At 51.0% G+C, this 14698-nt stretch overlaps 1 protein-coding gene across 1 annotated transcript in view; it reads left to right on the plus strand.

The window, feature by feature from the left end:
- Positions 1–14698, plus strand: part of HPSE2 (heparanase 2 (inactive)) — a 275991-nt gene that overhangs the window by 237778 nt on the left and 23515 nt on the right. The window contains exon 9 of the mRNA XM_039481786.1: positions 131–245. Coding sequence (XP_039337720.1) covers positions 131–245 — 115 coding nt within the window. The remainder of the gene's footprint in view (positions 1–130; positions 246–14698) is intronic.

The raw sequence follows: 14698 nt of genomic DNA on the forward strand, positions 1-14698 counted from the left end.
TAGTGCCCAGTGCAAGCTACTGGATAGTGGCCCTTGGGGCAGAAACATGCCTTTGAGGGTTTCTCGGCCAGCCACGCAGCAAGCCTGCTCCTCCGGCCACCTGTCGACACAGCTCTCTTCCTCTTTCCAGGTGGCTGAACACCTTGGGCATGTTGGCCAACCAGGGCATTGAGGTGGTGATGCGACACTCGTTTTTTGACCATGGACATAATCACCTTGTGGACCAGAACTTTAACCCTTTGCCGGTAGGTGTGTGAGGAGGCTCCTGCTCCATCTGTCTGTCACTGATACACAAACACACACTCACTCTTGCACGCACACACACACGCAGTCTCTGTGATTCACCTTCTCAGCCCTTTGAAGTGGGGTGGATTTTCTCTTCCCTTTCCTGTTCCCAGTTAGTAAATCAGAGAGAGAAGTTCTTGTCGTCTGTGCCCTTGACCGGTTTCACAGACACTTGGCTTCACCACAAAAACAATCCTGTGTGCAGTCGAGAATCCACTTCTCCTTGTGGCCTGTTTGAACTCCACTTGAAAATGAATTTTTCCAGATCGGTTTCTTTCAGTGCTAATAGGAGACATTAGTTAATGTCAGACACAACATGTTGAAAGCAGATGGGGCAGCTCTACTTCTGGAGCTGAAACTGTATCCAAAATAAGAGAGGCAGTGGAACCCAGGCGGCTGAACTTGAGAGAGAGGCTAATGCTGCCGGCTAGTCGGGGGTGCCATGGGCAGGCAGAGTTGCACATGCAGCACAGGACTTTGAGAGGGGCAGAGTGAGGGGACAGCCCAAAGGAGGTACCTGGGTTCAGAAGGAAGGGAAAGTGCTGTAGAAACACAGGCTCAACATGAAGAGTGACCAGCTCTCCAGAGAGCGCCGGACCCAGGGAGTTGGGGTTGGAATCAGTGCCCGATTTTAGATTTCTAGAAATGAAGGCAAGAGATGTTCACAGAGCAGAGCAGTTCCCATCGATTCAGTGCAAAACCTCTCGTTTGTAGCTCTTCAGAAAGACTCAGGCAGCTGTGGGTCCAAGTGCACAGAGCTCTAATAAAGAAACCGTATGTAAAAGTGTTTTAAAGGGGCAGGTTTCCTTTTCATCTTTTCTCAGTCTAATAAATTCTGCACCTTGTAAGTGGAGAACTTGGCACCGCAGGGAGGTGTTCTGTATCTCCACGGAAAGGAATTTACAAGGCTGGTCCAGGGTACCAATCTGACAGCCCTGCCAGCAGGCCCTTGGAATGTGCAGTGGAGATCTGGGAATCATAAGGGAAGCCACTTCAGAGAGCTCGGCATTTGATAACAAAATCCTGCCAGTAAAAAGCAGGAGGTTTTACACTGTGCTGAGATCTCAGGGAGAGTCAGCGAGGGGTCAGAGCCTCCGCGAAGTGGGTTTGACAGTCTTCTCCCAGCTAATCAGCTGTTGAATCGTGCACCTCTGTTCTCGCATCATCAGGCATCAGGGGAAGACATGGGAGGTCTATGGTTTAGATTATTTCTCCCAAATTCATTCTGTGAGTAGTAGCAAAGAGTGACTCGCTAAAGCAGAGGGGAATGCAATCCCATGTTGTCCATGCGTCCTCAGCTCCCCATTGAATTTCACAATGTGCTCTGGGCTTCAGGAGGCCCCAGCTACATGCCCTAATGTGACCAGACTGATCCCTCTTTCCTGGCCAGAGGGGAGTGAGTCTCCCTGGTCATTCATCCTTGAATCCTGTTTGAACTAAAACTGGCTCCTGGGGCAAATGGTTGATGGTTTTCCTCCAAAGACCCAATTTCCCTGGCCAACCCTCAGCACCTCCATCCCCAGGTGACTCCAGGGCCTTTCCAGACTCCTGGTGAGAAGTTTCTTCTCCAGCCCAGAGTTTGACTTATGCTAAGGTCTAGGTAGCAGTGTGTTCATGGCCACTAGCCAGGCAGCTCAGCTGGAGCAGGGAGTAACTGTCTTGAGGAGCCCTCTGCAGAGGTTAAGATGGTGTGAGGTTATAAGCTCCAAGGGCAGGAGCTACAGGAATAACCCCTTGGCTGTTAAAGGCAGCACAGGACTTTAACATGGATTTTATTGCCATTTTAAAGATAATTCTTGTCATAAAGTAAGTGAGCTGCCATCCCCCCTGGAGTAATTGCTTATTCCCTCTCCCACATGCTTCAGAATTAATTCATTTCCCATGCTCCTATATCACCTTCCTGGATAGATTCTAATGTGTGCTTTGTAAAATCATTTCTTTTCACCCCTGTGGTTTAAAAGAGCCCAGGGCGGGTGAAAATTGTTAAAGAGTTTAAAAGCTGCAGACATGAAAAAACCCAGCAAGACCAGCCTTTGACATGGTTGTAGGTGTAGCTGCTGCTATTTTCCCGTGGGAGCTATCCGCAAGATGAAAGCAGTTGAATGTACCTGTGCCGGGTAGCTGTGATGTGAAATATAATCCCCTCGTTAGCTGCAATGACAAAGACTTTTCCACATGTAGCCTTTGTGTGCGTCCGCTGGCTGCTGAGAGAAGTGTAACATCAACTGCATGATCAATCATTGTGAATGGACCTGGCTGCTTGTCAGCTGGCAGAGAACTTGGGCTGGGCGCTCCGGAGCAGCTCTTTTCTTCTTCTCTTTCCAGGCCACTGCCGAGCCAGGCTTGTCAGATCAGGGTGCTGGTGCATCAGGCCCTCGGATGCTGGGCTGAACGGATCCTTTTCCAACAGAGCAGCAAAGAGTCCTGTGGCACCTTATAGACCAACAGACGTAGCCTTTGCCCCCCTTATGTGCTGTTCTCAGTAGCTGGGCTTCCCTTCGAGATCCAGGGATAAGCTAGTGATGGGAACAGTCTGAGCGGTCACCTGTCATTCTACAGCGTATTAAACACAGAATCATCTGCTGTGTGCAGGCTAAATATTATTAGTGCCATTGACACAAGGGAACTGATCGTTTAAAATCCCTGAATCAGGACGCTCAAAAGTGAATGTTCTCCCACGCAGCTCAGCCACACTGCGCATTCTGCCTGTCTCACCTTGTAACATTTATTAGCATAAACAGGCATTTCAAACATGGCACAGGAAACCTCTCAGCCCCTCTGGCCTGCTTGGCATAGCTCTGGGAATCTTAACTTTCCTGACTGGTTTGGTTGTATTTAAACTCTCCTCCGTGCTGCTGTGTTACTGTAATGTTCTCAGAAAAGACAAATGAAAAGGGCGTGTACAGCTCCCCTTCTGCACGATGATTTTTGCCAGCATGGGGACTGTGCCGTTAAATCAGCAAGGAAAATCTCTCATGTGGGTATGGGCCTGGTAAAGAAACCCGCTCCTTCCCTGGTCACGCTTGCTGTGGTGGATCAGCACCGTGTGTGTGGGAAATGCTCCTCTCCGCACTGTCAGCATTTCTCCAACGTGGAGAAGTCCTGGGGTTTGCTCAGGACTAGCTGCTCACCCAGCACAAAGTTCTAAACTCAGGCTGCTTCTCAGGGAAGGGCAGAAAGAACCCAGAGTAATGGTTGGAAGTGGAAGGTGCATTGTTTTCCACTCGCCAGACTCCAGTGGCTGGACAGAGCCATCTGCTTTTTCAGAAAATCACCCTGGGATGCAGCCAGCCCAAGGGGTTTCCTGAGAAAGTGAGAAGCCCCCAAGAGCAGAGGTTTGACCTGATCACCCACCTGGATTACAGCAGCGTGACCTGCAGCCCTCCAGCGTTCTTGGACAGAGACTGTTCTGCCCTGAGGATGCTGCTTCCCCATCTTGCCGGGGAAGGTCGTCTGACGCTGGGCTGTCGTGCCGATGAGACCGTCGTGTCTCAGGAAAGCATTTCAGAACGTGCTCCAGCGCACACCTGTGAGTAGTCCCAGAAGAGAAGTACGCTCTGAAATGCTTTGCTGGCTGGGGGCGCCAGGGCTCTGTTTCTGGAAGGAGCTTGCGGTAGTGAAGCAGTGCTGCTAGCTGTGCAGCATTAGACACCCGGCGGCTGGTTATGCAGAGACCACACTGGAGTCTCAAAGTGCCTCCGAGACTGATGTGGGAAAGCAGCTTTGGGCCACTGTCAAGGCTGCTGGGACTGCTGCCAGGGCCATGGGTCAGCCCTGCCCCGGAGAAACCAGTGGGGTGAGGGTGACTTTGTCCACCACCACGCAGCACGTCAGGCCTGGAGGGCCATGCTGAGCTTTCTGTGCTGTGCTGTAGAGGGGATGTCGGTGGCTGTCGTCCTTTGCTAAGGAAATCAGTTTGTCTCACACACCTCGCAAAGGACACGTCCGTTTGTCGTATGCAGGTGATTGGGCTCAGTCTCAGCAACGGCTAACGGGCTGGGACGCTCTGGCTTGTGTAATCCGGGAGGTCAGGCCAGATGATGTAATCGCCCTGTAATCCTGTGCGATCCTGGGTGGGTGCTGGGCGTGATACTGGAGGGTTTTCCTGCTTGGGAAACGGCTCTATGTAACATGGGGGATGTGACAGGAACATCAGGGTAAAAACCCATGTAGCCAGAGCAGCCCAGAGCCCAGGAGAAGCTGGTGCTTAAACTTGCATTTACATCTCTGGTTAGTTGTGGCTGTGGATCTTCTCCTGCCAGACCCAGACTGGAGGTGGGGAGATGTTTGGTTTCTGTTAGAGTAGAATGATGCTGGATTTTCCTTAATCCAACTGGGTAACGAGCCGTGAGACAGGCTGAGGGAGGAGAGTTTACGGAGATCAGAGGGTGACGGGGTGGCAGAACCTGCTCTCCTGGCTGTGAGGAAGAAGTTGTGGTGGTTCTTCAAATGGCTCTGCATATTCCCGTTTACTGGTTATGGCCTTCCTGGCGGTGCCTGATGGTAGGGCCCTCCCCAAGCAGTGTCCATTAGCGCTCATATGTGTCCCCTCCAGTGCAGATGGGGCCTCCTGATTCAGTGCTCTGTCAAGGGAGCACCAGCCACCTGCAGCAGCCCCCTCTGCTCTGGCACCACAGTCTAAGCCTGGCCTTGGGACATGGGGGGCTGGACAGCAGGCCTGCCCCATGCTCAGCCCATAGCAGTGACTCCTGTTCCACGGGGCTGGGCCTTGCTTCCCGTCCTGGGCACACGGGGTTTGGCCTGGTCGTCCCTCCATCATGACAGAGATGGGGGTCCTGTGCAAGTGCACCTTGGTTAATCCTGATTCCTGTGGGTGCTCTGTACCCCTGGAGCCCATTAACGCCTGCACCAGCCCCTTCTTACCCCCTCCCTCGGCGTCCTCAAACGTTCCGAGGGGCAGGCTGTGAAAGGGGGCCCAGTGCCCCTCCCTCCTCAGTTCCTTCCAGCTGTTGGGCCAGACAGAAACGAGCCGTTTCCATCCACTCGGATCCAGAGGTTTGCTCCATGGATAGTCTTTGATCGTTTACAGTTGTTGTTCTAGTATCCGTTTAGTATAAGGTAGTTTGACGTTCAGTTCTGAGTAATGGCAGAACCGAAGAAAATAAGGAATCTGGGTATGAAGAGATGTGCCTCATGCCCAGCGTCTTCCCTGTGTCAGGTGACCGTGTTAGGTGCCTGAAATGCCTGGGGGAAGGACACTCTCCTCCTGGGTGATTTATTTGCTGGATTTGCATTCAAGGAGCAGCGGAACAGATGGCAGGTGCTTCTCCTTAAGGAAGGTCTTGCTGTTAAGCGGTCCGATTGCGGAAGGTCGTCAGAGCCAAAGTCTTAAAGGCCGTTTCAGTTCCAGGAGCTTTCTCCAGTAAGGCTAAGCTGTCTACAGATTCCAAGGGGTCAGGATCTTCCTTGGATCTGGCTCTGGATCTTTCTGTCAAAGCCATCAAGGCTCCAAAGGCACCATAGTGGAAAAAGACAGACTGCCTGCTCAAGAACCTAGAGCCATGTTGTCTGCTCCAGATGCCTGGGTTCCCAGGCAGAAGACAGCCTCTGTTAGTGACGTCAGATTCAGGGCCTCAGACTTATTGGTCTGTCCAGTTCTAACATGGCCTCTATGGTTCTGTCTCTGAAACCTAAGTTAGTTCTGGTTTCAACTGGGAAGACCAGAGGTGCAGAGCTGAGTATTTCACCACATTTGGTGCTCTCCAGCTGTGTTCCCTGTAAGCCGCGTGCTTGGGTGGCCACGCAGGAGAGATTCAAGTGCCGCCCAGCTGATAGCAGAGGGCGCGCGGCCGGCAGCGTGTGTTCGGGTGCCCTCCCCTCCCCACGCTGCTCTGCAGCCACGGTGCTCCTGCAGCTGCTCCCAGGACCGTCCTGCTGGCTGTGCAGAGTAAGGAGGGTGGTGCTGATGTCCGGGTGCCCCCTCCCCCGGCCCCTGCACCCCATCTCCACAGCGCAGGGTAAAGGGGACAGGTCTCATCAGGATTTGTAGCAGCTCTGAGGTCTGGACAAGCCTTCAGGTGAGTGAGTGCCTTAAAGCGGCAGCACACGGTCTCTCAGAGACTTCCCAGGCAGCCAGCACACGCAATCTCTGTCTCTCCCCCTCCCCCCTGCCCATGTACCCCATCTCCGCAGAGCAGGGGAGGGGGGAGATGGCTCAGGAGGAGGAGAGCTTCCAGTGAGTGCCTTAAAGAGACAGGGGACGGGGTGTCTCAGAAACTTCCCCAGCAGCCAGTGCACACACAGTCTGTGTGTGTGTCTCACACACACACACACACAGTCTGTGTGTCTCATACACATGCACAAACACAGTCTCTGTGTGTGTCTCACACACACACACACACACACACACACTGTGTCTGTGTCACACACTGTCTCTGTGTCTCTCTCTCTCACACACACACACACTCTGTTGTTGTTGTTGTTACTTCTTAGTACTTCCTGCAATGCACATATATTCTCTGTATTTTATTCTTTCAAAGTGTGTTGTTTGAGTTTTTTGGCTGGTCTCTGCATTTCATAGTTTTTATTTCTCTCTTACACTTAAATGTAATTCTTTGGGGAGTGAGTTCTAAAATGCCTAACATGTCCTGGCTGGAGTAATTACTCCTACTGGTAACTTTTAAAAAATATATATTAGATCTCGGCTTTTTGTTTCTGCTGGTGGTGCACATCCACACATTAGCCTGGTGCACATAACAACATTTATCCTGCACATGGGTGGAAAAAATGAGAGGGAACATTGCGCTCCAGGTCTGTGGGGCCAGCTCCTCCCTCCACTCCTGTTCAGGGGTCACCCCTGGATCTGAAGACATTTTTTACTGTGGTGGCAGCCTGTGCATCATCCCGCCTCTGAGCATGCCTCGCGTCCCGGGGAGAGGCAGCTGGCGGAGGAAGGGCCCTTCAGTTCTGCATTGTGCTGCCTCTTCAACTGAACGGAGGAGAAGAGCAGAAGAGATTTAAAGTCTTTCTCCAGAGCCATCTATGCATCCTCCTAGGGCCCCTACAGGGACTCCAGGCAGATCATTCTCACCTATTATTGCTTGTTACCCTCTGGTTCCATGGCTGTCTCTGGCGAGGTCCATGTGGACCCAAGGTTGGAGCCTCAGTTTCAGAGGATAGAGGAAGAATTAAGAGACTTATTCATCCTGGTTTATGCCGCCTCAGCCTGGGTTTCCTCACTCCAGTATTGCTTTTCCTCTTATGAGCATGTTCCCAGGTCCCAGCAGTCCCGGGCCCCAGGGCCTCACTTGGTTCCACCGCAGGGATTCTTAAACCGTATCCATATGGCTGGAGAGTTGGTGTGTTATCAAATAAAGATCCAGAGGCTGAACCATCCTCCGATCCTGTTCCACCTGACTGGGTCGGTCTGCAGCACACACAGCTGTGCCTGAGTCGCTGTCTGAAGAGCAAGATGAGGAGACATTTCCTCTTTCTGAACAGGGTCCGATGGATACAGACTGATTCAGATTACAGAGGGAGTGAACCCAACAGGTAATGATCAAGTGATCTCTCTCCTGCCATCCATCTCCACCCTCTGACAAACAGAGGCTAGGGACACCATTCCTTACCCATCCTGGCTAACAGCCATTAATGGACTTAACCTCCATGACTTTATCCAGTTCTCTTTTAAACCCTGTTATGTCTTGGCCTTCACAACCTCCTCAGACAAGGAGTTCCACAGGTTGACTGTTTGCAGTTTGGCTCAGTGGCTCTCAGCACCTCCACTCTAACAATTGTTCCAGTGCCCCTGTATATCCCTGTGGCAGGAGGAGACCATATATCCCTTCTTACTCATTAAGCTGGGCCTGTGGGAGCTCTCCCCTGACATCTAGTGATGAACTGGGGGAACGGACTCCAGGAGCAGGCTGTATTTACATAGACTCGCCTACTCTGCCCAGGTAACCAGCAGACAGACCTGCCTGCCCAAGTGATCCATTTGGTTGTTTGGGGTTAAAATTCACTGTAGTATTGAGTGTGGGGTAATGAGATTTTGTCATTACTGGAGGCGTAGAAGGCAAGCAGGCCTGTACTTAGCCTGCCCAGGTGAGGGGGCCGGGGTAGTGATACCAAACCCAAGGCCATGGGAACAGCTGTTCACTCCTCATAGAATCATAGACTCTCAGGGTGGGAAGGGACCTCAGGAGGGATCTAGTCCAACCCCCTGCTCAAAGCAGGACCAACCCCAACTAAATCATCCCAGCCAGGGCTTTGTCAAGCCGGGCCTTAAAAACCTCTAAGGAAGGAGATTCCACCACCTCCCTAGGGAACCTGTTCCAGTGCTTCACCACCCTCCTAGGGAAATATTGTTTCCTAATATCCAACCTAGACCTCCCCCACTGCAACCTGAGACCATTGCTCCTTGTTCTGTCACCTGCTACCACTGAGAACGGCCGAGCTCCATCCTCTTTGGAACCCCCCTTCAGGTAGTTGAAAGCAGCTATCAAATCCTGCCCTCCTTCTTTTCTTCTGCAGACTAAACAATCCCAATTCCCTCAGCCTCATAAGTCATGTGCTCCAGCCCCCTAATCATTTTTGTTGCCCTCCGCTGGATTCTTTCCAATTTTTCCACATCCTCCTTGTAGTGTGGGGCCCAAAACTGGACCCAGTGCTCCTGGTGGGGTGGATGCTTTAAAGAGTCCAAGGGTATGGCTACACGTACGGTTTGCAGCGCTGGGAGTTACAGCGCTGGTCGTCCAGCTGTGCAGGAGCAGCGCTGGTGTGTGGCCACACTCACAGCTACCAGCGCTGGTGTGTGGCCACATTTGCAGCATTTGCAGCGCTGTTGGGAGTGCTGCATTATGGGCAGCTATCCCAGCATTCAAGTGCACCAACGTGCTTTTCAAAAGAGGGGGGTGGAGGGTGGTGTACTGTGACAGGGAGCGGGGAAGAGAGAGAGAGAGTGGATTTTTGGAGCCAACACTGTGTGTTAGCTTCCTGGATTGAAAAATCACAAAATGTTCACGAACCCTTAGTCTTAATTGCAAACAGCCTGCATCCAACGCTGTTTCTCTGTCAAGCAAACATTCACTCCCTGCCTCTCATTTGATCGTTCACAGCCAGGTACAGATAGCTCCTGTTTGCTGTGATCAGTGTTTGTTTTTTTAGATAAGCAGTTCAACGGAGCTCCGATCGGAGTTCACAACAAAACAAAGAGAGGCTGCATAACAAAACAAAGAGTAATTTAGTTAAAAGCTTTCTGGGATATCTCCTTATTCCCTGGGGGGCCAATCACAGCGCTGGTGTGTGTCCACACTTGATGAGCAGTGCTGGATCACCAGCGCTGCAATCACTACACCCCAACCTGGCCAGGTGTACAGCCAGCGCTGCAGCCAGGGAGTTGCAGCGCTGGATGTGCCTTGCAGGTGTGGACGGTTACTAATTGCAGCGCTGGAAAGCCTCCACCAGCGCTGCAAGTCTCAAGTATAGCCAAGCCCCAAGTTACCCTTTGACCCTCCCCCTCCAGTGTTCAGAGGTGGAGCTGGCTAGACTCAGCTGAGAATTCTGGTTCTGTCTCAGCACGAAAGCTGAAATCCCTGATAAGCTGGTCTAAGTGCTGAGCCTCAGACCGGGGGCAGAGACCACGCTGTGGGGGAAAGATGGGGCAGCCGCCGAGAGGTTCCCCACTCCCCAGTGAAATCTCTAGGAGCTGGGCTACGTGGTGGAACCTCGGAACGCAGCCGGAGGCAGCCAAGTGATGGCAGCAGAGACAGTGACAAGCAGGGAGCAGAGTCAAAGGCGTCACTCAATCCCCAGCCCCCGCGGGGTGGGAGATGAACCAACCTGAATGCACCCCTGGACTCTGCGACATTGGTGACCTCCGACAAACCACAAGTGTGCTGCAGCAGAGGGAGAGGGAGTTGCATCTTAAAGAGACATTCATCTGTTGGACTTCCATACCACCAGATGGGAAACTGAGGCAAAGGATGCTACCCAAGGTGCTGTGGGACAGGTGTTTTACTTATTGCTTATGTACTTTCATGTTGTTGTTGCAGTGTTTTCCCAAACCAATGGTGGGTTTTCTTCTCTTAATCAACGTTAAGAGGACTATTGTGGAGGAGGGATAGCTCAGTGGTTTGAGTATTGGCCTGCTAAACCCAGGCTTGTGAGTTCAATCCTTGAGGAGGCCACTTAAGGATCTGGGGCAAAAATTGGTCCTGCTAGTGAAGGCAGCGGGCTGGACTCAATGACCTTTCAAGGTCCCTTCCAGTTCTAGGAGATTGGTAGATCTCCAATTATTACCTTTATTGTGCTTGTGCGTGGGGAAGTGTTGCTTCAAGAGATGTCCGGGGCGGTGTTTAGTTTCCCCAGATTTCTGGGGGTGGAGAGCGTGAACCAGTTGTTTTTCAATGTTAAGAGAAACCCCTATTTACAGAACCCAGCCCTTGTTGCTGTGGACACCAACTGGCAGAATGGTTACACTGATATCAGAGACAGGTTTACCCACAGTCATCTCTTTATTTTTCCTCACATCAGAAACAGCAACAACAGCATAAGCGAGCTTAGTCTTTGTCCTAGACCCAGCACAAAAAGAGGTCTTTCAGGTACAGACCTTGGCTAAAACAACCTGCTCCCTCCTCTTTGCCTTCCTTGATCACCAGGCCACTGCTCTGATGGGAGTATCGAGAATTGCAGAGCAATCAGCAAGGATCCCTGACTAGCCCATTTCATCAACAGCTGGAAGCTTCTTAAGGCAAATAAGTTGGTTGTAGAAATTACAGAAGAGGGCTATGCCATGCAATTGAAAAATGACCCACTTCCAACCCCCAACCCTTCTCTTTGCAGAGAACATTGTCACCAGGCTGCTCTTCTAGCAGAGGTTCAAAACTTGCTCCTGGGAGTTGCTGGTGAAGAGACCCAAACATCTCTGGGGCAAATTGTTTTATTCAAGAAACTTCCTGGTATAGAAGAAAGATGAGGGATTCTGTCTGATTTTAGATCTAACGCAATTAGACATATCCACTTGGAAGTTCCAGTTTCAGATTCTCACTCTGGCTCAGTAAGTCCCCTGCGTTCAGCTACGGATTGTTCTCAACTCTTCATTTCAAGGGTGTGTATTTTCGTATTTCAATCTGGCTGAGCCATCAGAGGTATCTTCATTTTGTGGTGGCCAGAAACATTTCTAGTACAAGGTCCTACCATCTGGCCTTTCTGCAGCACCAGGAATTTGTACAAAGTGCCCCTCTGTAGCAGTGGCATATTTAAGAAAGCAGGGTACGTTTGTTTACCCATATTAGACCATTGGCCGTTGAAGTTCTCATCACACAAAGATCTGCCACTTCGCATCAATTCCACAATCTTCCTGCTTATGAAGTTGGCTCTGCTATTGAGCATCAAAAAGGCGGATCTCTGCCCAGCTGAGAGACTTCATTTCATAGGTTCTGTATTGGACTCAGTAGCAGAAGGCCTTTTCTCCAGAGGGAAGGTTTCTGAAGATAGATGAATCTGTTTGGCACATCCAACTATGTTTAACCCAGATGATGATTTTCTTTCTGGGTCTCATGGGCCTTATGGTAGCAACTACTTATGGGACTCTGTTTGCTCAGAATCAGGTAGTTGCAGCATCAGCCAACTTAGGTTTATAGACCCAGACAGCCTTCCAGTGTTAGTCACCATGCCTTAGGATGTCCTGAATTCGTTGGTGTGGTGGGCAGACAGATGGGATGTCCTCAGAGGAGTCTCGTTCAGTCCTCCTTCACCTTCCATCTCCATAGCCTCCAGTGCATCCGTCAATGGACGGGGAGCTCATCCGGGTCATTTTCCAGTTCAAGGCCACTGGCTGTTTCATGAAAACTTGCATATAAATGTGTTGGAATTAAGAGCCATTCACTTGGCCCTCAGCTCTTTTCTTCCTCACATGAAGGGGAAGTTGCTCAGGTAACAACAGACAATACAACTGTTGTGTGTTATATCAGCAAGCGAGGAGGCGCTCGTTCTTCCCTCTTGTGTGCTGAGGGACTGGTGCCTTCTTCACAGTGTGTATCCGGTGGCGCTGCACCTCGCAGGGGAGAGCAATGAGTGAGTGGAGCATCTCAGGAGGGACAGGACTCAGCAACACGAGTGGTCCTGGAAAGATCAAATACTACAAGAGACTTTCTCCAGCTGGGATCTGCCCATTGTAGACTTTTTTGCAGCCAGGTTCACCAAAGTGTCCTCTCTCCGGGTCAAGAGCAGGCAGGGACAAGCAATCGATCTCAGAGGTGTTCCTGCTGCATTGGGGAAAAGGATGTCTTCTCAGGAATCGGGGCCTTCAGCAGAGCCAGTCTCTGGTCTGGGCAACCTAGCGAGCTCCCTGACTGGCTACGCTGCCAGACTGGTGGGATGAGTTAGCAGATCAGATCAGCAGCTCCTCAAAGCATTTGCCCACGGCTGTGTTCGCTCGTTTGCCCGCCTTGCTCCCACCTCGTTCCTGCCTCGGACCCAGCCTTGCCTCACTCCAGGTAACCTGGCTCTGACCCTTGGCTCTAGCATCTGGCCTCTGACTCTGGCGCTGACCCTGGCTACCAGCTCCTGCTCCAACAGGCATGACCACCCATGTCCTGGTCACTGACACATCTGTACAGACACTCCCCAGATTACGCAAGACCCAATGAATGCAAATTCGCACTTACGGAAAAAGTTCCATAAGCCAGAAATAGGATTTTCGATTTGCGGAAATTTTCGCGTAACGTACGGGTATGCAGTTCCAACTTACACAAAATTCGAGTTACGCAAGGCTTTCCAGAACGGAACGATTGCGTAAGTCAGGGGGGCGTCTGTCTGTTCTTCCCTGTTTCCCTTAATTCTGGCAGTGCTGAGGAAAGTACATCAAGGCAGCATGACTTTTGTTTGCCCAGTTTGCAGAGGCAGGAGTGGTACACAGATTCCTTCAGCTGTTGGGCGGAATTTCCAAACATCCCCCTTCATCTGACAGCCTGTGACTGATACCGAGCAGCCCTGGTCCTCGTCAGCCCCGGGGGTATTGCTCCGCTCCAGGAAGCTGTCCACAAGGAAGTGATGTCGTTTGAAAGGGACTAGATTTGTCTCTTGGATGCAGGGAAAATCTGATTCTCCATTTCAGCTTCTATTCCTTCTGTTTCGGAGTATTGAATGTATTTGAAGTCTAATGGCTTATCTGATGCCTCTTTAGGAGTTCACTTGGCAGCTGTTTCTACTTATCATGCTTTGATGGCAGATCGTTACTTGTGTGATTCAGTTAAAAGGTTTATGAAGGGGTTGGCCAATCCGTATCCCTCTTTGAGGGATCTCGTCCCACCACGGGATCTCAGTTTGGTCACATCAAGGCTTATGAAACCACCCTTTGGCGGAGCGTTCCATATTTTAGTTAGCTAGTAAGACTAATTATTATTGCTGTAACATCAGCCGGAAGGGTATGCCAATTGCATGCTCTGATGGCGGATCTACCGTTTACTATTTTTCATAAAGACAAGGTGCTTCTTATAGCTGATCCCAGGTTTTTACCATAAATAGTGTCTGAATTTCCCATCAGTCACATTATTAATTTACCGTTTCCCCCCTAAGACGCGTGCTAATAAAGGGGACTCTTTGGTGCATACTTTAGATGCAAGCAGGGTTCTGGCATATTGTTTAAATAGAACTAAATGTTTTAGAAAGTCATCTAGGTTATTTGTCTCTATCTGGGCAATAGTATATCTAGTCAAACTCTTTCCAGCTGGGTTAAACAATGTCTCAGGGAATGGTATAAATTAGCGGCACTCTCTGTGCCTGCTATTGTAAACTCTCATTCTGCTAGGGCAGTGGCAGCATCTCCTGCTTGCCTTGAACACGTTCCTGTCGGGGAATTCGGCAAGGCTGCTACTTGGGAGTCAGCCCGTACTTTCCTCAACCATTAAGCTTTGGATTTGCCTTCAGGAGTAGATGCCAGATTTGGTAGAATGGTGCTTCGATCGGTATTTGATTAGGGCGCTGTTCCCTCCACCTCGGTTTTCAGCATTGCTTCCCAGACTAGCCAGGAGTGGGAATATGCAGAGCCCCTGAAGAAGAAATGAAGGTTACTGACTTTTCACCGAGTTCTTTGAGATGACGCCGCATTTTCACATGCCCCACCTGTGTCGCCCTTTCTCACAGTCCTGCTTTTCTTCTCCGGGCTAGTGGTGGAAGGGCAGAGGCAGTAGGGCGTGCAGCGCCCCCTTGTGTGGCCTCAGGACATCTGAGGATGGTGAGGGTGGGGATCAGCTGGCACGTGGACGCTGCGTGGAAGGTTCTGCTGTTAGGTACCACCAGGCAGCGCGTTACCCACACATGTGAGTAGGTGGAATCATCTCAAAGAACTCCAGTTACAAGGACCCTTCCTTATTTCATGGCTGTGAGCAGCAAAGCCCCCTGCAGAGCCCTGACAGAGGCTGTGCACGTGCTGTCTCCGGCACAGCTTTGA

The sequence above is a fragment of the Mauremys reevesii genome, linkage group 7, assembly GCF_016161935.1.
Source record: "Mauremys reevesii isolate NIE-2019 linkage group 7, ASM1616193v1, whole genome shotgun sequence".
Lineage (NCBI taxonomy): Eukaryota > Metazoa > Chordata > Testudines > Geoemydidae > Mauremys > Mauremys reevesii.